Here is a 22,839-nt window from a genome sequence, read left to right as displayed (position 1 = left end):
AGAGCCAGGCTCTCACTTGGTATGCTAAAAGGCTTTCCTGCTTTTCTATGATAGCATGTATTAAAAACTATCCAGTCCTGTTTTAATCTCCTTGCATGTGTTACTTCACTTGATTCTCAGAAAAACCTCTATGAGATGAGGGTATTCTTATCCTCATTTTCCAGGTGTGGAAACTTGGACACAGAGTTAGGGTGATATGCCTATGTCACACAGCTAGACTTAGCTGCATTGGCCTGGTGTGTCTCAGGAAGTCAAGGATGTTTATTTGACTGGATTGTAATTATCTATATCTGTCAGATCAACCCATGAGAAAATGGAATTGATTGAAATAGATTGCAGTATAAATTCTTTAAGAATTATTGGGTCAAATTTGCTATCAGTATCATGCACATTCATTGGGAACTGTTCTTTTTTAAAAGGAATAAATAATATAAATAATAGCATCTCTATTTATTGCTGCCTCTGTTTTTATTATTTAGTGCTCTGTACAACTCTGAAAATAATCCTGGCCACTGCGTGCCCATATTCTTGCTGCCACATTTAGATGCTGCACCTAGTGGACTCAACGTCTCACTCTGTAGCCTTTATGATGTTGTTGCTGCCTAATAATATTTAATGCTTATAATTGGACTTACTGTCTTTTGATCTGGGGTGTACTTTGCTTGACATAATGGGGCTACAGTTGATGCCACCACAGGCAATATTTGGCTAATAAACAGGAATTGAGACTGGTCATCTATACACACACCTGCAGGAAACAATTTCCACCCGCCTATAAAGCACCTTCAGTCTGTCCCTACCCACAAGTGCTCTTCTTTCTATCTCGCATGTGAGGGGGTCTCCTGTTTTCTTTACCTTTAAGCCTGGTTTGGCTACAGATCTCTATTTCTGTCTTGTACTGCCAGAACTACCCAAGGGAGAGGTCTGCATTTGCAGCCTGTAGCCCTGGAGCAAACAACACTTCCCATTCAATTGAAATTGTACTTTAGAATTTCCAGCAGTCTCTTTGTAACCAGATTAGGGGTCTTTTGTTCATTTCCTGCCATCTTACTGTGGCATCTGCCCTTAGAGCCACCACCCTCTCTTTGAAACTTTGTACTGCATTGCCTTCTTTGCCACTTAGCCTCTCTCCCTTTTCTTCCTGGTGGTTCTTTTTCTTAAATCTCTCATGACCCTTTCCTACACCCTCTTGGCTGGAAGAGCCCTTTAAGATCAGTGCTTGGTTGGTTCCTCAAACCCTTTTCTTTAATGATCTGATCTTGTTTTTTAACTTCACAAGGTGTCACTGGACCACCATCATCTGAATTCCAGGTCATAAGCAACCCACTGCTGAGAAGTCCCATTACTGGCCAGGTTGTACCTGTGAGCAAATTACACCTCTCATGTTCCCTCCCCTCAGAATATGCCCCCATCCCCTATCCTCACCCATCCTGAACTTGTGTGGCTCACTCAGATCAGTCCTCATCTGCAACCTTGCATATGGTGGCAGGGGACGTAAATCTGATGTGCATGAACCATTCCCTTCACCATGCTGCAAGAGGTGACTGAGGGCCCCAGGGAATCTTGTTATCACACTGCCCCAGCCCATCTCACCTGGGGACCTTGCCTTCTGCCTCCTCACTGAGGTCTTCCCTGAGTCAACCTTTTGCTTTTTCATCCCGCTGATATGGCCTTCCTCTGACAATCTATAGTGTCTTTTCCTGTTTATTCTGAATTCCTTACTGTAGGTTCTCATTACTTCTGCCTGCGACCAGCATGTTTCACTCATTTCCTTGAATCTTCTCTGGGATCTCACTATGCATGTCACTTCTCTGCTGAAAAACCTAAATTGAATCTACAGGGTCCCTGAGGTACATTCCCAGAATTTACACCCAGAAGTTCAGGACCCTTGATGGATCTGGTTTCACTCCACGTAGTTTCACCTGTCATGTGCTCCGCAAGGTACCCTGTTTTTTAGCCAGGCTGGTTTCTGAATAACTCTAGAGGCTCTGTGCTCACTTCACTGCCAGCTCTTTCTTCATGCTGTCATCTTCTCCTCCTCCTCCTCCTTTGCCCTTATGATGTGGTTACACTCCAGCCCACCTCTTGCTTTTTCTTCAGATTGACAGTAAACCTCATAGCTATGTTTTACTTCAGTACTTTGTTCTATTGTTTTTAGAGAGACAGAGTCTTACTCTGTCACTCAGGCTGGAGTGCAGTGTTGCAATCACAGTTTGCTGCAGCCTCAACCTCCTGGGCTTAAGTGATCTCCCACCTCAGCCTCCCGCCTCAGCCTCCCATGTAGCTGGGAAAACAGGTTCCCACTACCATGCCCAGCTAATGTTTTTTCTAGTTTTTGTAGATGTGTTGGGTGGGGGGGGGGGGGTCTCACTACGTTGCCCAGGCTGGTCTCGAACTCCTAGGCTCAAGCAATCTTCCCACAGCCTCCCAAAGTGCTGGGATTACAGGCGTGAGCCACGGCACCTGGCCAGCAGTTTGTTCTTTAAACCCTGAAATGTATGTGAGGACCATGTGTCACACTAGCATGGACTTTTCCCCAGCATCTAGCATGGTGCTTTTGTAGATGATAATTAATGAATAGGTATTTGAATACATGGAGGCATGCATGGCTGAATGAATTGGCTGTTGTAAAATTTCTAGGGTTCAGGTTTCATATTCAGAGCCTAAAGTTTGCATCTTTATAAACGAAATAGTTTCCTATCTAGGAAACCTATTTAGGCATTAGGGTGTTAAAACAGGTGTATCATTTTCTGCCTTAGTGTTTAGAGATTTGTGAATAGTTCTCCTTTTGATGAACATTGCCATGTAAAGAGAGTTATATAGAAATAACTGAATTCACAAAGTTTTAAGGAAAAGCTATTCTATGTCATGGTCATGTATATTCTGCCAAAGAGAGTGGCAGGCCAGTAGTTTCTTTTTTCTTTTTCCCCATAGTGTGAGATTTTGTTTCTGTTGTTTCTAAGCTGGGTGTCTGCATGTCCACACTGCGAAGATGGCCCATATTCAGAATGAAAACTTGACCCAATTGTATGTTTAGCCCAGAGAAGGCTGGGGCATTCAGCACATCCTGGCTTGGGGACCAAATGTGACTGACCCTCAGGATTAATTGAGGGTTGGAGAAAATAATTTTATAGATGAACTTAAGACATTTTAGACAGAACTCTCTTTTCAGCCATAAATAGCAGGGCAGCTTTGTCCTATTTTTATTGTAGAGTACACAGAAGATGGAACTCAGTATTGGAAGAAGTGCTTTATTTCGCCAAGGAAGAAGATCATACTCAACACGATTCTGTTTTTCTTGGCAGGCTCTTCTCAACCATCTGTGAGTCCAGGGGAACCGTCTCCACCATCCATCCATCCAGGAAAATCAGACTTAATAGTCCGCGTGGGCGACGAGATTAGGCTGTTATGCACTGATCCGGGCTTTGTCAAATGGACTTTTGAGATCCTGGATGAAACGAATGAGAATAAGCAGAATGAATGGATCACGGAGAAGGCAGAAGCCACCAACACTGGCAAATACACGTGCACCAACAAACACGGCTTAAGCAATTCCATTTATGTGTTTGTTAGAGGTAAATGCTTGGCTTTCTGCAGTGCTGTGCTTTCAAGAATTTAATATCCTGCTCTTAATTTTGGATGACATATGGATGACTGAGCCATAGATAAAATATTTCTGGCTGGGTCTAGAAGGCCTAAAACACATGTTTCTTCACTGTTCTCTCCCATCTTTTGATATGATACACAGTGGCTTTGGGTATGGCCCCAGCTGGAGGACTGCAGGACTGTGATACTCTTCCTAATGAGATTACAGTAGGTTTAGCCCATTTGTGCTGGTGCTTTGAGTAAACCCTGAGAATCAATTAGGCCCTTTGGGAAAGCTGCATTTTAATGCCTTGAGATACTAGATACTCCCACTTAGTAAAAACACTTCAGGGAACCGAAGGCCTCTCAAGGCCTAACCAGACCGACACTTCGAAAGATGTGGCCCACTCTTAAGGAGTAAATTTCAGAAAAATAATTTGGTCAGCTAAACATCCCATGTCTGTCATGGGTTCTTTGTAGAGTTGTCCATAGAAAAAAATGTGACCTCTTATAAACAAAAGAAAAATAAATATGGTAGTTGGAGTTCTTTGCTTTATTTCCTATGACAAGTTCAGTGATTTGTCTGTGATTTTAATAGCCTTTTCAAGAGTAAGCATGCTGGGCAGGGGTGTATCTTGTAGTTGATGTAAAAACTGATCCACTGGCAGCTTAAGGGACATATCCAAGTGACGGGAGGAGAAATAGAGTTCTATTTTCTAGTTCTGGGTGTCCCTGGACTGGGGCTGTCTTTGAAACAGCCCTGAGAGGCCTTATCCATGGTATTGTGAATGAATAATGGATACTTTTATTCTAGATTGGAGATCTTAGGTACCTCCTGAGTTCAGTTCCTCACTACAGTATTTGGATAAGATGATCTGTTCTGTCTTCCTTACGTAATTGTTAGGGAGCCAGGATGGTACAAATTCTAACATGCTCCATCAGGAGCGAATAAAGCTGACTCTAAAGTTTGACTGTGCCTCTCCGCTTTATCAGTTGTCCTTTCCGAAGTAGGTAGCTGCAAAGAGATATACCCTGGTAAGTCACCACTTCGCCTCAGGGCATGCTTCTGTAATTGCTGAGCTAATCCATGTGCTGTTCTTTACATTCAGGAAGGTATTCTGCAATTTCCAGGTGGCAATGGAGTATCATGACAATTGAATAAATGAGGAAAACTGTTGAATTGGTTAAATCACTCTAACAGGGCTCACAAACATTCTTCATAGGGAAAGTCATCTTCTGTATCTTGGAACTATCCTTAATTATAACAAATGTAAGATGTTTGAATACTTAAGTAATCTCTGTTACAGCAATGAAGGAAGGTGGGGCATCATTGTAGGAGCTAGACTCAAGTGACCTACAAAGAGTAGATAAAACAGTAACTAGCTATGGCCTGGGACCATCCATAGTGCAACCATCATGAGGTCATTTATTTGCAGAATAAATTAGTAAGGTTGGGAGATGCATAATTTATCTTGGAAAACTTTCTTTCAAAATTGGTCAAGGATAAAACACAAACCTATTTCAATGATGTCAAGTTCGTGTTTGTGAAGCACCTGAGTTTCAGATGGAAAGGACAGTTTAAAAACAGATTTTAAATGTAATCTGTGGGCCTAAACATGTGTCTGTATTATTACACTGTAGAGAGTGGCAGCATATTGTGTATACGAAATTAAGTTTGTCTGGCTTCTATGAGGCCCCAGTCAGCCTGAGCCACTCCGAGTCTGTGCCTGGTGTCCTGTCATAAACACTAATAGTGTTCACTTTCACTCACAAGTGTCCTGGTGGGCTACGGTATTTGCCACAGAATTCCTGAAACTCACAAGTTCCCCTTGTGCATTTGAAATTATTTGATTTCCAGAAGCTACATTTACATGTTTCTTCAGAGGAATATGAATCAAGTGAGACTCACCTATCATGGGTACTGGGTGGTCTGGTGAGAGTTTTCTGGATTCTCTTTAGAAGCCGAAAGACTCTGGACCCTGGAAAGGGTCCTGCACCAAGTGGTTAGAAGGAGGAAGCCTTTCCTGCTCTCACTAGGAATCATCACACTGGCTTATTGGCAGATGATCCCTGGAGTTGTAATAAAGTTTTCCCAAAGTTTTAAGAGCTCAAATATTGCTCTCTGTTGGACCTGGGTTTGAGTTCCAATCAGCCATTTCAAGGTCATGTCACTTGAGGAGGGTTGCTTTTATGACACCGCAGTTTCATCTATGAAATGGCAATAATGATAGTACTGATCATGGGAGGGGCAATTTGAAGATTAAATGAGATTAAGTGTAATGGTCCAAGCTTAGTGCGTGATACATGGAAAGCGTTTAATAAATGTTAATTCTCAATAGTACTAGATGGATAAATTTTGCTTTTGTTTATACAGAAAAAAGCAGCCATTTGGGCCACTAGTCATGAAAGGCAACATATTAGATCTTTTAAAAAGTGTTTTCAGTGTCTGTGACCAGCCATTCCAACTACTGATTTTGGATATGCTTCTATAGATCCTGCCAAGCTTTTCCTTGTTGACCGCTCCTTGTATGGGAAAGAAGACAACGACACGCTGGTCCGCTGTCCTCTCACAGACCCAGAAGTGACCAATTATTCCCTCAAAGGGTGCCAGGGGAAGCCTCTTCCCAAGGACTTGAGGTTTGTTCCTGACCCCAAGGCGGGCATCATGATCAAAAGTGTGAAACGCGCCTACCATCGGCTCTGTCTGCATTGTTCTGTGGACCAGGAGGGCAAGTCAGTGCTGTCGGAAAAATTCATCCTGAAAGTGAGGCCAGGTACTGGCTCTTTCTTATCTGCCTCTGGGAGTTGAGAACTCACTTATCTAAAGAAGACTTCTCTTCTCGTTGATCCACCTTAGTGTAGTCAATCAGGGACCTGGCTGTTCATAGTTCCCCCAGCTTCAAAAAATGTCATCTGCTTTTGAATTTGTTTATTTCATAGTCCTGACCCCGTGTGGCAGTTCCATAACTGCCTCTCATAGAGGTGAATGTATCTGCCATAGATTGGCATTTAGACTGGACTGACTTAAGTCAGCCCAAAGTTTCATAATTGCATCAAGTACTCCTTCCAAGGGAAACCCATTGGGTAGCTTGAATTATGTTGGTTGAAAAGATTAGCATGCAGATGATTCATTCTTTGATTTACTATTGACATGTGAATTGGCTTTCCCTTCAGCTGATCAATTGCAATGCATCCTCAAACTGTTTGAGATCTGAGGAGGAAAATTCCAGTTGACTGTGGAACTTGTTATGGTTGTGCCATTATGTAGAATATTTCGTTAGCTGGAAGATAATCTAGGCTTTAAATCTCAGAGATCATCTAATTCAACACCAGTTGGCATTCAGCTATTGAGTACAGTTTTTATTAAGGCTTTTGAAAAAGTATACTTATTGAAATTAGGGAAAATTTGATTATTTAAAACCTGGGATTTCCAGAGGTGAGCAGGGTAGGATTTGCATGAGAAAGACGCCTGTTTGCTTAAAAGAATATAAGTAGTTGTTGGTCACATCCTACTGACACCATCAAGGTTGTCTGAAGTAAAGATTAAAGCAGCTTCTCTATGCTAGGGCTTCTACTTGGTTTGGAAAAAGCGTTTTCCAGAAGCATTGTAATCTCACAGTGGGCATTTCTGTCTTTTTCACTCAATTTACTTGAAGGATGCATGATTTAATTGCTGGTACCTTCAGATATGCAAGTAGTACAGATAGGTTAGCACCATGCTTTGTATTTTATTTAAAAGATGACAAAGTAAGCTGTACACATTTGAGGAGAAATGGTAAATCAAAATTTCATGCTATAATACAAATTATTTGAGGGGCCACATTTCTTTTCATTCTAGCCTTCAAAGCTGTGCCTGTTGTGTCTGTGTCCAAAGCAAGCTATCTTCTTAGGGAAGGGGAAGAATTCACAGTGACGTGCACAATAAAAGATGTGTCTAGTTCTGTGTACTCAACGTGGAAAAGAGAAAACAGTCAGGTGAGTGAATCGCTTCATTCTTCTCAACATATTGTTCTAACTCTGTGGGAGATGATAAGTTTTCTCTTTCAGAAGAGTCTGTCCTGAAACTGCCTCGGCTAGTGTATCTGTCAGAGGTAGATTGTCTGGGAGAGTGTTGGGATTGCATATTTCCCCCTTTCATACCTCCACATGGAGATATATACATTTATTATTAGTAACAAATAAATTTCATTTTATACATTTATTTTGAGAAACTTGAGAGAACTTCAGATTCATGTTATTACTTCATGCTGTTTCTTTGAAAAACTCTGTTAGGGACTTAAAAAACATGGTTAACTGCATGAATACTTTGATTTAAAGCTATTGTTGATACTGTTTAGGCCAGACTATTTAAAATATTGAAAAGAGTTGCCACTTCCATACTTAAAAAGAATAGACAGTCTCAATTATTCACCAGAAAAGCCTTCCCTCACCCACAAATTGGCCTATCCATTTGAAGATGGGTTTCTTTTTGTAAGGATCTGATTTCCTCCTTTGAGGCTGGTTACCTGAGATTAAGTTGCTAATGGTTTTCTATTTGTTTTAGTCACTATTAATAAAATTGTTATCCTTAATCTGAAACATCTGGGCATGCTTACGTTCCCATTCATTTAACAAATGCATATTCAATGCCATTATACCTCAGATACTGGGTTAGGCATATCTTAAATAAATTTTAGCTAGTTATTGAAATTTTCTCCCTACTAAAAGAGCAGAGTTTTTACATTGTCTTAATTTCCAAATACTTTGCTTTAAACTTCCCATTGACCAAGTTTTCAGTAATTTTTGTTTGAATAATCTTGGCCATCTAGTTAATTAGCTATCACAGTGGTTTTTATTCATTACCCATGCAAGCATTATATTGGAAAAAAGAAATATTATATTTTCTTTCTCATCCTTTTCCTCCTCCTGCCCCATGTTCAACATTGGCAATTTTATGCCTGTTTAAAAAACTCTTTGCTAAACAAATAACCATGGTGATTGCCATAATGCAAAGACAGTGTGATGATATTCATGTAGATCTGTGATGGATGATATCTTGCTAAATGAAGCCTGCCATTGACTGGTAGAATGGATTGTACCATAGACTTATTCTTTCAAACCAATGACTCAGAGAAACATTTTAGTTTTTGTATCATATAATGTAATACAAAAATAGCTTATGTATGGATTTTTGGCTAACCTTACAGAATACAATCTCATATTAATTGGCTTTCTATAATCCTTGATTTCAGATGAGAGAACAATTTAGACTGGGTGTGCATTTGAGCCTCTGTATAACTTGAACATTATCCTTTTTTGAGATGAGAAATTAAATTGCCCCAGGCAGTTTTGTTCTGAACGATTTTTCCCAGGAGCCCTGCATGCCAGTCCCAATTAATCCACTGGTGCTGGTAGATAAGCCTTCAGTGTTAGGAGCTCTTTGGGGAAATCCCAGTGTGCACCTCCATGGGTTAAGGAAAACCAAATCACGTGCAAACAATATGTAATGTGTGACTTGCAGATGGGGCTCATGGCTGTCTGCCAAGGTTCATCCATGAATCTTTTATTGATATCTTTTGGCTTAATTTAGAATACTATTAGCACTATCAAATTATTTAAAAATCCATAATATTTTATTCTGACCCTTTGGAATAAGTTTAACTCACAATGTAATTTAGGGTAAAATGACTTTTTAGCATTGTTGCCATTGTTTAAGCGCAAGGGAGTCTTGGAGTTTGTTCAATACTGTTAATCTTGGTTGGTTAGCTTTCTTAATGCCTCTGAACCCTCACATTTTTACTTGCTTGTAATCAGAATCTTTGACAGTATCCTAACTTATGGGCTTTGGGTTTGGATGTTCATGCTGCATCTCTTATGACTGCACTATTCCTTTCGGCGCTGACAAGTTCAGAGTTCCTGTTTGAGTTCTGTTGTGGACTCTTGGGCTCTTGAAAGAACTAGAAGGAAGATACCTTAAATTGAGACTTTGATATGTTATCTGTCCATTGTCACTCTGCCTTTGTGGAGAAGTCTGTGAAACTATGAACTGGGAAAAGCCAGTTTGAAAATGTTGCTTCACCTTGCTCTTACGTCTTCTTGACAATTGATCTTATGCTGTGAAATGGTAGATTTCTGCCAATTATTAGAAGACTCTCTTAGAAGGGGGTAGTAGGAAATCTACATACTGTTACAAACTAGAAAAGCCTTTAAAGATAGTTTTGTTCCCACATACCCTTTTAGAAACTAAAAGTTAAGACTAGTGATGCTCTTGACTTACCTAAGATCTCACGATTAGTTAACAGCAAAGCAGGTTTCTGTTCTTTTTAGTTTGAAACATTCAGCTTCAGCAGTCAACTTTTGTGTGTGGTTACTTTAATGTAAAAATATTTGTAAAACCTTAATAACATTAAAAAATAGGTATAATTCCACCGTCATAGATAGCAATGCTGTGTAATAGAAATACATGAACCTTATATGTAATTTTAAATTTTCTAGTAGGTACATTACAAAAAATAAAAAAGGTAAAATTGATTTTAATAACATATTTTATTTGACTCAGTGTATCTAAAATATTATTTCATAATGTAATTAACATAAAAATTACTAATTAGGTGTTTTACATTTTTTTAAATGTAAGTCTTCAAAATCCAGGACATATTTTATATTTACAACACAACTTACTTTGGACTACCAGATTTCAAATGCTTAGTAGTCCCAAGTGTCTAGTCCTTATAAATGCTATATAGTCTGCATTTTTTCATATTTTTTCTCTTTTCCCCTATGCATATGTATTATCACATAATTGCAATTTTAAGGTACATTCAATTTGTGCTTTTTAAGTAGGTAAACACCTCTCTTATAGTCATAATGCTATACTTGATATACATTTAGGTCGTTTCTGAGTTTTTACCACAACCAACATATTGAAGCTTTTATTTTCTGTTGAGCAATTTCCTTGAGTTAAATTTGCTGCAGTTGATCAGAGGGTATGAACATCCTGGTAAGCTCCTTTCCAGAAGGATTTTTCTGATTTATAATACTGTCAGATGCTTTAACTCTATTAGGTTTACCAAAGCCTCGCCAAGGAATCACCCTTGATCTCATTCCATGTCAATATTAGCTCCTTTTACTTTAATTGGTTGTTTTTTTCCCCATTGTAATAGGAGTGTGTGTACATTACAGAAAATTTGGAAGATGCAGAAAGCTATATTAGACTTTCTTTAATCTTTTCAGAAAGCTGCTGTAGCTTATGTTATGGTTTCCCCATGACTTTTTAAATACAAGAAATCTCTCCATGTCTTGCCTGCAGACAAAAAATGAGTGAGATGGTGATATCACAAGGGTAAATTCACAACCTTTTCTTTTCAGCTCATGCTTAAATAATTTGGGCCTTGTTCTTAGATGTCTCTCGTACCTTGGAACTCCCTTCAGTAGTTCACAAGATTCTGCTGGGTGAGAACTGCAGGATGAGTTTCCAAGCTAGTTGTTGACATTGTGATTCTGTTTTCATTCTTGCAAATAATAAATTTTAATAAAATAGAACATTATTGTTATTAGCAATGTGTTCGCTCTCAGTCATTGGGACATAGAATAGAAAAAGACATGACAAAAATATGCTGACTCATATTACAAAATATCAGTATCCCATAATATTTCAGAGATAGCAACTTTTAAAATTTAGCGTTGCATAGAATTTGGAATTATACATACTAGTGTTAAGAAATGAATTTTCATTTTTTTCCCAATCGTTAATAATGACTGTCTTTCAACATAATCCTGTAATATGAAGTGTTCCAATGACAGACTTGTCATGATGCTTTATTATTCTTACTTAAGTAGTGTATAATGAAAATATGGAGAAGTTAATTGCTGCTATTTTTAATTTATCTAGGAAAGATTCTGAATATAAATTATATGGTAATCTTCATTTTTTTTTCTCCTTTTCTGAAACCAGCAGACTAAACTACAGGAGAAATATAATAGCTGGCATCACGGTGACTTCAATTATGAACGTCAGGCAACGTTGACTATCAGTTCAGCGAGAGTTAATGATTCTGGAGTGTTCATGTGTTATGCCAATAATACTTTTGGATCAGCAAATGTCACAACAACCTTGGAAGTAGTAGGTAAATACCTCTATGGGAATGTTTAAATTACTGGCAGTAGTGAAAGAAGAAATTATTAGATAGTTTCTTTTTTATGTAAATGGAATGTTGAACAGATTCTTAGAATTTTGTTATCACTGAATGAATGAATGAAAATTATCCTTGTAGCCTCTTGCAATGAAAGCACAAAACCAAATTCTACCAGTTTAGTGGAGGAAAGTGGAAAGCTGTTACTAAAATTGTTCAAACCTATTATTCTTTGTGCACCCCACCCTCCTTTCCCCACCAAACAAAACAAAAGTTGAGATTTTTCAAAAATGCTAGTGCTCACTGAATGACTTGAGTTTGGAAATGGATGTAGAATTTATCAAGGAGCACAAATGCTTAGAGCCTGAAGTATTTCTCTGAAACTTTTGGTAGGGGGTGTGCCCCTTGGTTTATTGTTTTGCCACTCATCAGATCTAGTTCCTTCTAGTAAGGACTGAACTGGACTTTTCCTCCCTAGTATTCCCTACCTCCTTATCTCACCTGTTCTCTAAGCATAAAGATTATAGCATAAACCTTCAGGAAGGAGTGCCACTGGGACACAGGTCATTGGTTCTACGGAGCATAAACTACAACATGGTAATCTGTCCCCGGACCCCATCATATCTGGTATGCACAATTGGTTCAGCCTTATCTTCTCTACTCTAGAAATTTCACTAAATATTTATTTTCCAAGCATCTTTATTTAAAGAGAGCAGAGCATAGTGAGTTTCTTCATGCTTTTGATTTACTGAGAAGAATAATAATTTTAAAATTACTTTGTTTACAGTTTTTTTGTCGTTTGAGTATTGTTTGAATTTAATCCATTTTTCTGTCTTTTTAGTACAACCATATTCCTAGTGTTAGACTTTCATTAAATACTTCTAGGGTGGCAAAATTCTTGATCAAGAACAATAATAAAGTGATGCGGTATTTGTTTTCATCTCTTTCCCCGCCTCACCAAATTTCTTCAATAATTTATGTAGCAGTATTAAAGCTTTGTGATTATCCCACAATAATCTCGTAAAATGTTGGCGTTTCTGCCCATGTCATAATGGAAAGTTTCTCCCCAGACTGAACATGGAAAATATACTTTACTTGCAATTATAGTCAGCACACAGAAAGTGTACTACTTTGTTCCTAAACATGATTGTGAACCATTTATTAATTTGAATAGAAGGCTATGCTTTTAAAATATTAAACTCCATAAGCACTAATTTGCTAAGTTGATTAGGGAGCATGTTGATATATCAGCTTCAGCTCCAGAAAGCAATTAGTAAGGATGTTTTGAGAACATTGTTGTATGTAATCGGATTTTTAAAATCCATTCATCAATTTCCAAGAATTATCACTGTATGACTGGAAGGACTTGTGGCTGTGAAACCTGAATCTGGTTTTGTATTGTTTTGAGAATGGGTTGAGGTGGAACAGGAACAGGAGGAGACAAACAGAAAAGTAATTTTTTAGTGGCTGGGAGGAGGGTTTGGATCCATGATGGAGTGATGAAGAGAACAGGGCTTTGGTATCACTCTTTTTTTAAGAAATAACTTTTTTATTGTATATTTTTAAGATATACAACATGAGGTTATGGGGTACATATAGATAGTAAGAAGATTACTATAGTGAAGCAAATTAATGTATTCATCATCTCACAAAGTTACCCTTTCTTTGTTTTTGGTTTTGTGATAAGAGCTATTAACATTTTACCTGGTTTTGAATTGGAGGCTCTGCCTGTAATCCCAGCACTTTGGGAGGCTGAGGCGGGCAGATCTCTTAAGTCCAGGAGTTTGAAACCAGCCTGAGCAACATGGCGAAACCCCATTTCTACAAAAAAATAGAAAAATGAGCCGGGCATGGTGTCACATGCTTGAGTTGCAGCTACTTGGGAGGCTGAGGCAGGAGGATTGCTTGAGCCCAGGAAGTCGAGGCTTTAGTGAGCTGTGATCGTGCCACTGTGCTCCAGCCTGGGCAACAGAGGGATACCCTGTTTCAAACAAAACAAAACAAAAGATTAAGTGTCACAATTATTAAGTAAAAGGTATGCTAAAGTACTTAAAGCAGTTCTTAGCACATAGTAAGCACATAAATGGTGGCCATAAAAATAATGTTAGCAATTACTTTATTGCTCTCTTTTTCAAGATCTTTTTTATATTATTATATCACCTTTTCTAAGGACTCCATTATTTATTTAACCGGTTTTCTATTTTGCCATTTTATATTATAATAGCTTATAATAGTGTAAATAGCACTTTTGTTTTTGGCCTGTAGCTATCTATCTCATTTTAAGAAGAGTTCTCAAATGGAAATTACAAGATTTAATCAAGGAATAGATAATTTTAAAAAAATCTATATTGCTAAATGCTTCCTAAAAGAATTATGCCAATTTACAGTGTGTAATTCAGCATGCTACTTTTACCACACTTGCAAAATTATTGAGTTTAGTTAAAATTAGTTTTGCTATTTTTAATAAGTGAAAAGTGATGTCTTATTTTAATTACTAGTTTAGCTAAACATTTTTTCTACATTTTATTCTCCTCTTTTTCCTGTTACATTAATTATTTTACTATATAGACATTTAAAAATATTTATGGATTTAAATTTGTCTTCTATGATGTTTTTCTTCTGTTGCTTCTAAAAAGCCTAGAAACTTCCCCTCTGTAGAAATTTCATAGGAGTCAATTGTTATTTAGTTAAAAATAACATTTTATTGTTAAAATGCTCTTTGATTTATCTGTGATATATAAGAAGACCTAAGGTTATTTTTCTTCAAATACTAAAGAACATTCTTTGAACATTTTTATTAAACATTAGGGCTCTCTTGTTTTCCCTTAATTTATGACACCTTATCACATATATAATTATATATTGGTTCTGTGTATGAACTCACTATTTATTCCAAATACTTTTAACCTAATAAACATCAAGACTAGTAGATTTAGAAGACTTTTAAGATGGTGATAGATCTTTAAGAGAATTGCTTAAGAGGCAGAGATGGGAGAATCAGTATTTCAAATGTGTGTCCTTTCTCACTTGTGACAGTGATTCTACAAGAGCAAAATAAAATGAAAAACGGCTAGTTAAAATTCTCTTATTGCCAATTAATACTGGAAATCAACCAATTGTCTTTGTAATTCCAAGATGAGGTTCTGTTTTTTTGTCCAGTAGTTGTAGATAATGGTTTCTTTCTGTCTTATTTCATTCTAATTAGATAAAGGATTCATTAATATCTTCCCCATGATAAACACTACAGTATTTGTAAATGATGGAGAAAATGTAGATTTGATTGTTGAATATGAAGCATTCCCCAAACCTGAACACCAGCAGTGGATCTATATGAACAGAACCTTCACTGATAAATGGGAAGATTATCCCAAGTCTGAGAATGAAAGTAATATCAGGTAAGAAACGGACCTTGCCCTGGGGGATTACACATTACCCCCTTTTCCAGTGGGCTTATCAGATCTTATTTCTGTAACCCGTAAATCCACGAGAAGATACTTGGTAAAGAAGAAAGTCTGGGGCTGCCTCCTATGTCCTCATCCTAGTATTCCATTTTGTTGTGTGTTTAGAGCATGCACACTCTTGCACACGCATGCACACACACACACCTGTGTGCCTCAGTTTTCTCACTTGTAAAATGGAGGACAGTTTTCTAGAGATCTGAGCTTAGCTCAAAGCAGTAACTGGCATGTACTCGGGATACAGCAAGTCTCTTCAGAGAAAAAGGGAAGTTAGTACCTATAATTGTTTCTTAAAGCTGTAAGAAAACTAAGAGCCAAATAGCTTCGCTTCAGGCAGTGAACCCATGTTCTTTTACACTAGACCTCTCATTTGATCCTCAAAACATTATAGTGAAAATAGTAGCAATAGTAATACTTCAGGTAAGACATAAGTGCTTTTATTCTGAAGCATGGTTCTAAGTACTTTACGTGTATTCACCCACTGACCTGAAGCCTCACAGACTTTGTGAGTAGACATTCTTATTTCCCACCATTTTTATAGAAGAGGAGACAGAGGTACAGAGGGGTGAAGTAATTTGACCAAGACCGAACGGCTAATAAGGGCTAAGTGCCTGGATAAGGTTTTGCTCTATTTTTCCAGTCAGGACTGTTGACTGTTGGAAAAATACGGGTGAGAGATGATAGCGTCCTGGGCCAAGGACTAAAGGTTGGAGGGAAGAGGATAAATTTGGGAGGTCTCCAGGTGATTGAGAGGGCAGGAGAGGGAGGGAGGAGTTGAAGATGCCTTTAGGTTGGGTGGTGAGAGACCATACCATTCAGGGAGAGCAGGAGGAGGAGGAGGGACAAGTTTCTGAGGAAAGACAGTGACTTTGTTTTGGGGTTTGTTGGATTTGAGATTGGTAGTGGGATCTTGAGTGGGATTGTTCAGGTAGGAAGTATCTTTTGTCAAACGCCCTAGAAGCAGAGCCTGAGACAGGGATTCTGAGGCAAGTGACTTATGCAGGGAGAGACTGACCAGGGAGTAGGGGAAGAGGCATGGGAGGGAAAGGAGGCAAGTAAGGATGTGGCTCAGATGACCCCAAGCCTCGGTCTTATCCAGGAGCTGAGCGGGGCTTTTGCACTTCTCCAGCTATCAGTCACTTACTGGCTGCAGACCTGGCTGCACGGTCAGCGTCTTCCAAGGATTGCGCAAGGGCAGTCCTTGGGAGAAGGCTGCAGGCAAGTGTTTGGGGGCATGAAAGTAGCTCTGTAGAGGAGACATGGTACAGAGAACCCTGCGCTGGAAGTAAAGACGTGAAGGTTGTGAGCCAGCAGCCAGCAGCTCAGTGTGAGAGAGTGGGCTGCCCAGGGAGCTTGCATAGTGTGAGAGTTGGCACACCGCCTATGGCAAGTTGGTGTTGTGGCCCATGTGGATCGTGTGGGTCGTGGGCTGCCCAGGGTGACACATGTACATCGGAGCCCCTGCCAGTAACCCCGACAGGGTTGTAGGGTGCTCAGTGTACACAGCCCTATATGGTGGTCCTGCAAGAAGTCAAAAGCTTGAGTGGCAAATACTGCCAGGAGCACTGAGAAGTGTCCGGGGTGGAGGAAAACCAGGAGATGGGGGTGTTGCAAGAAGGAAGGTGAGCAGTGTGGACCTTGCTGAGGGCCCAGAGTGTCTGTGTGAGGGCAGTGAGCATGTGCATGCAGGGCAGGCGAGTTCAGGACACTGTGGAGAGCAGGCTCCTGCAGCACCATGGGCAGGGGAGGAAGTGGTATGGGGACAGCCCAGGGTGGTGGGGGGAGGGGGGAGGCGGGAGGCGGTGGGCCAGTGGAGAGGCTGCAGCCTCTGTCAGGTTGCCTTTGTGCTTAACCTTTCCCCACTCTGTGGTCTCTCACAACAGGCGTTGGTCCCAGATGGAATATGTGTGTGCGTGTTTATGTATTTGTTAATGTGGATTTTGCTAATACTTACTGAATTAAATGAGTTATATTTTTCCTCAAACAGGCATAGATTTCCAGGTAGAAACTGAAAAAGACATGCCTTCCAAGGCATGCTATCCACAGGTGATTGACTAGTTGTCTTTTCTTTGTAGATACGTAAGTGAACTTCATCTAACGAGATTAAAAGGCACCGAAGGAGGCACTTACACATTCCTAGTGTCCAATTCTGACGTCAATGCTTCCATAGCATTTAATGTTTATGTGAATAGTAAGTAACATGAAGGGCTCCTTTTAATTTTTTTATTCTTTTAAAGTTGTGGCTCGTGTTTGTAACAGCTGCAAGGACTCAACTTGTGTACTATGTAAATAACGTTTCATGATAATCTTGACCTTCACAGAGACTTCGTGGTTTGGTGGTTAGAGTGTGTCAAAAAACCAGTTCCTTGTCCTACATTTCACTGATCACATGACCTTGTAGAAGTTGCTCAAATTCTGCCTGCTGCCTTTGAAGTAAACAGAGGAGCCAAACAAGTTGAACATACAGTCGTTTGAGGGAAAATGTATTATTATTGATTGTTGGAATGGGGGGCTAGTGGTTGAATAGGAGCTGAATTACTGCGTTAGGTAGGGAAGAGATGCTATCGAGCCCTGACGTGATTTCTTTGTTCAGTGCTGTCTCTTTTGAGGCTGTGATGTTATTTGTGTTTAGATTGTTCTTCCACTGAGACAAATGCAATACTGACAGGCCCATGGCTCACTACTGAGTACCATGTGGTATGTGGGAGAAGGTAGCAGATGGTTTAGGATGGGAGATGGCCATGGGCACCTGAGCACCCGAGTCCTGCACTGCTGGGGTCCTACCGACCCCACTCCTGCAGCCCACCATGTCTTAGAGAAATGTCTGCTCTGAAGTTAAGGCCAAGGGAGCCCGATCATGAGCTGGACCTTTTGCCAAGTGCAGGGCTTCTTCCTGGCTCCACTCTGGGCCCCGTGTGCATTTCCAAGGAAGGTGCCTCCCACACCATACCTGCTAGTGCAAGGGAGGCCCCCAAAGACTAGGAGTTCCAAGGGAGTGGCCCAATAAATGACTATTGGAATTGGCTTTCCTGGGTGTGTGGAGGATGAGGAGACACCTGGAATATTTCATAGAAAAGAGCTTAGGCGTTATGCTGGGCACTTTATGTGTGTTGGGTTATAGGGTGTTGTGGGAACAAAGGACTGGGGCCAATTCCTTGTCTTGAAGGAGCTTACTTTCTGTACGAGATGTTGTGGTTTTGTTTTTTTTTGTTTTTGAGACAGAGTCTCTCGCTGTCTCTCCCTGGCTGGAGTGCAGTGACATGATCTCGATTCACTGCAACCTCCACCTCCCAGGTTCAAGTGATTCTCCTGCCACAGCCTCTTGAGTATCTGGGACTATAGGCATGCCACCACACCCAGCTGATTTCTGTATTTTTAGTAGAGATGGGGTTTCACCATGTTGGCCAGGATGGTCTTGAACTCTCGACCACAAGTGATCACCCGCTTCAGCCTCCCAAAGTGCTGGGATTATAGGCATGAGCCACCGCGCCCAGCTAGATGTTTTGTTTGTTTGATTTTGAGACAAACATGTTTTTGTTTTCAAACATGTTGACAAACATGTTGAGCCAGCATCTGTCTCTGTCACCCAGGCTGGAGTGATCATAGCTCACTATATCCTTGCACTCCTAGGCTCAAGAGATCCTTCCGCTTCAGCTTACCAAGTAGCTGGGAGTACAGGCATGCATCACCACGCACAGCTAATTTTTAAATGTTTTTTAGAGATGGGGGTCTTGCTTTGTTGCCTAGACTGGTCTTGAATTCCTGGACTAAAGCGATCCTTCTGCCTTGTCCTCCCAAAGCACTGGGATTACAGGAGTGAGCCACAACGCTCAACCTGTGTGAAGTGATTTTACGTAATTGTCTTATTTGATGCTACAGCTCAGGAAAGATGGTAGGGTGGGTGGTGTAAGCCAATGAAAAGAAATAGCTGGACAGATTTTTTATTGCTAATCCAGAGTCTTTTGACTATGAACATTTCAAAAATTGTGTTTTCTGAATAAGACATTCATATGAGTTTAGATGAAGAAGGTCACATTCGTGTAATTAAACACATATCTTTATTACTGGCCTTCCCAGAATCCTAGTATGCTAATGTGACTTTGCCAGAGGGGGCCATGGGATAGGATGTATATATCCCAAACTCGTTTGATCACACAGTTCTCCCTTTTCAAGGGAAACATTAATTATTATCTGAGTTCCAGCAAACAGTTTTGATTACATAGCATTTCTCTGGTTCTCAATTCAAGTATCTCTAGATTAATTTCAATGTGAATCAGAAAGTAATAGTATATAGAGGCTGGACGCGGTGGCTCACGCCTGTAATCCCAGCACTTTGGGAGGCTGAAGCAGGTGGATAACCTGAGGTTGGGAGTTCGAGACCAGCCTGGCCAACATGGTGAAACCCCTTCTCTACTAAAAATAGAAAAATTCAGCTGGTTGCGATGATGAGTGCGTGTAATCCCAGCTACTAGGGAGGCTGAGGCAGGAGAATCACTTGAACCTCAACCTGGGAGACAGAGGTTGCAGTGAGCTGAGATCTCACCGTTGCACTCCAGCCTGGGCGACAGAACGAGAGTCCGTCTCAAAAAAAAAAAAAAAAAAAAAATAGATAATAGTATATAGAGCTTAGTATATTACCCATGGACAAAATTACCTGCTTCTGAAAAGTCTTAATGTTCATCTCATTTAAGAGATGACCGTAGGTAAATCGGTATCCTTGCAAGCATAATATGCATATTGTTCATACAGAATTTTATTGTGGCTGCTCTTGTGTGATGCTTCTCAACCTTTCTATGTTAAAAGACTTTCTTTTCTAAGATTCCCAATACATTGTGGATCAATACTTCTTGTAAAATATAGTAAAAACCAATTACTGGAAAAGTGAAATGAAAAAGAACAATATACAAAATACAAGCTCAGGTTTTTTTATTTTTTAGATTCAATAGATATAACAATTACTCTTTGTCAAGTTGCTCCTCCTCAGTGCTTCTTCTCAGTTTCTGTATTTATCTCCTGTGCACCAGCAACAGCAGATCGTGGGTGGGGCCCACTCCACAGACCTCACTTTGAGAGCTCAGTGGTTGGGAATTTTATGAAGAGAGGTACTTTGTGTTACCACTGTTTCCCTGGCTTTAAGTCCAAAGGGGTGTTTAAATGTGTCTCTTTTCTTCTTTTTTCATGCTTCCATTTGCCAGTGTGTGGTCTGCCAGTTGGTCATGAGATATTGACCTCAGGAAGATGTTTCTGACTTTTCTCTGGTGGGGGCGAAATTGCTACTAGGCTAATTTGCCATTCCAGCAGGCTCAGTTTTAATTAGTGCTGCTGGTGAACCCATGCTTATTTGAAACTAGATAGGATATGTTGTTAACCTTCCAAAAGGATATCTTCTTGGATTGCCTGTAAGTAGGAGGTCTTTTCTGCATTCTAGGGTGTGGGTCTCTAATACCCACCCAGCACTTCCTGAGGTCCCGCTGTATTTCACTGGATATACAGATGAGGATCATGTTGGTCCTGACCTCAAGCTCTTCAGAAAGTCTTTTCCTTGAAGTTAGTTTGTTACAAATAACAAACTGACAAAGGCATTTATTTCACTTACCTAACACGTTGGATTTCTTGATTTGCAAATGTTTGGACAGAGGTAGTAGCATTTATGTTTGAGCTTTAAACTGTCTATGAGGTACGTCCCAGTTGCTCTTTACAGATATAGTTAGCTGATTTGTTGATTTTTTTAATTGAAAAAAAATCTAGTTAATATTATTATGTGGTAGTATTTTTAAAAATTTTATTTCAATAGTTTTTGGGGAACAGATGGGTTTTAGTTACATAGATAAGTTCTTTTATGGTGATTTCTGAGATTTTGGTGCACCTGTCACCCAAGCAGTGTACACTATACCCGTGTATAGTCTTTATCCCTCACCCCCCTCCCACCCTTCTTCCTAGGTCCCCAAAGTTCATTCTGTCATTCTCATGATTTTGCATCCTCATTGCTTAGCTCATGAGGTAGGATTTTTTTCATGTTAAATTTTAAAATCAAAAGCTAAAATAATTCTACAATTTTAAACTTAGAATAGTTGTGGCCTTTTTGACATCATTTTAGCTGAGCCAGTTACATATGTAGGTGTACTGTATGGCTTATTTTGTAAATAAGCTGAGCCTCAAGGACAAAAGGGATTGTGTTCTGCAAAAATCAGAATTGATAAAAATCAGAATAATGAATGCATAGTGTTTGTTAGTGCAGAAATTCAGCCTACTTTTACTCTGTGACACTAATGCGTAATTGCTTAATAGATTCATCTGCAAGAAATGCTATTGAAAATCCTTGATTTGGCATGGTTAAATATTTGGCGGTTGAAAAATCTATTTGTTTGAAAATTCCACATGTAAATTTCAGTATAGTGAATGTGGGGAAGGGGCATGTTTTAATTGCTTATATGGTAGACTTTTAAAAAATATTGTGCTCTGACAATTTGTGTTAAGAAAACACGTATATAACATGTTAAGCTTGAAAATGTTCTAATACTGTTTCTAACCTCTCTAATCAAGCCATGATTTACATGGGCCTATTAAACTGACTCAGTGACATTTAAGGTGGTTTATAATGGCCAAGAGCCATTATAACATGGTTGCCATCTTTGAGTAGAACTTCTAGTGGAAACTGATAGGAATTTTCATTAAAAAACAAAGCAAAACCAAAAATTAGTGATTATATCTGCATTGAATTTGCATTACTCTAATTACTTTTGGAATTGCTTATCCAAGATGTGTATAGACATCAAATTCTTAGATCTGAAATGTTTGATATCCTTCAGCGAAAATGGTGATTTGTTTTTCTTGGAAATGAAAATCAGGAAAAAAGTAGAGTTTTGAAACCTTACCTCAAAGTGCTTTCTTAATAGGCATTACCCTTTCCAAAACTCTTGGAAATATTAGAAAAAAATGACATTGCCAAGATGCTATGGGTAGCTTATGCTACTTATTTAGGAACTGATGGCCTCTTTGGTTATATTAAATGTCACACAATGAGGTTTTTTTTGCCAGATCCAGGACAAATAAAAGGCCAAATATGCACTTTAATCCCAATATATCCATTTGGCTTTTTTCCCCACTCCATCTAGTATTTCTTGAATAAATAACAAACTTTATAGTGGACTTAAAGGATAATCAGTAAAGTAAATATTTTGTAGGTTTATTTTGGCTTCAATTTTAAATACCCATGTGACTCCTGAAATAATTTACATAATTGTAGAAATAAATTATGGTTGATACGATAAACCAGTTGTTTTTCAAACCTTTGGAATAATTTTAAGAAGATCCTGTAACCTTAAAGTGGATAGTTCAAAACATGATCTGGTAGCATTTCTAGGGCGGTATTATGCATTTAAAATATGTGGCAAATGGTATTTACGGATCATAAATAGATCCCTCTCCCATTTTGAAAGCTTATCCTTTAATGACGAGCTTCAGCCAGTGCGGTGGGAGTACTGTGATCCTCACGTGGTGGTGACGGGGAGGCAGACATTGAGAACTGAAGGGCTCCCTTTGATCATTAGCCTTACATAGGATGCCTTTAATGTTGAGCTAGATTGGAAGCCCAAGTGACTGCTGAAGTGCACCAAATTAACTCAGAAGTCACCAATTTCACTCCATTTATGGAAGGGTATTAACAGGGGGTTGAGAAACAATTT

At 39.3% G+C, this 22,839-nt stretch overlaps 1 protein-coding gene across 8 annotated transcripts in view; it reads left to right on the top strand.

The window, feature by feature from the left end:
- KIT (KIT proto-oncogene, receptor tyrosine kinase) overlaps window positions 1-22,839 on the top strand; it is an 82,791-nt gene that overhangs the window by 34,331 nt on the left and 25,621 nt on the right. For 4 of the 8 annotated variants that reach the window (XM_517285.8, XM_016951725.3, XM_054683131.1 and 1 more), the window contains exons 2-7: window positions 3,306-3,575; window positions 6,078-6,359; window positions 7,424-7,560; window positions 11,522-11,690; window positions 14,902-15,091; window positions 17,230-17,345. In XM_517285.8, coding sequence (XP_517285.3) covers window positions 3,306-3,575; window positions 6,078-6,359; window positions 7,424-7,560; window positions 11,522-11,690; window positions 14,902-15,091; window positions 17,230-17,345 — 1,164 coding nt within the window. Of the gene's footprint in view, window positions 1-3,305; window positions 3,576-6,077; window positions 6,360-7,423; window positions 7,561-11,518; window positions 11,691-14,901; window positions 15,092-17,229; window positions 17,346-22,839 lie in introns of all 8 variants that reach the window. The other 4 variants (XM_054683133.1, XM_009447885.4, XM_009447884.4 and 1 more) reach the window with 1 other exon arrangement.

Source organism: Pan troglodytes, chromosome 3, assembly GCF_028858775.2.
Source record: "Pan troglodytes isolate AG18354 chromosome 3, NHGRI_mPanTro3-v2.0_pri, whole genome shotgun sequence".
Taxonomy (NCBI): domain Eukaryota; kingdom Metazoa; phylum Chordata; class Mammalia; order Primates; family Hominidae; genus Pan; species Pan troglodytes.
Note: the sequence above shows the minus strand (reverse complement) of the source record. Positions and strands in the feature narration are given on the sequence as shown.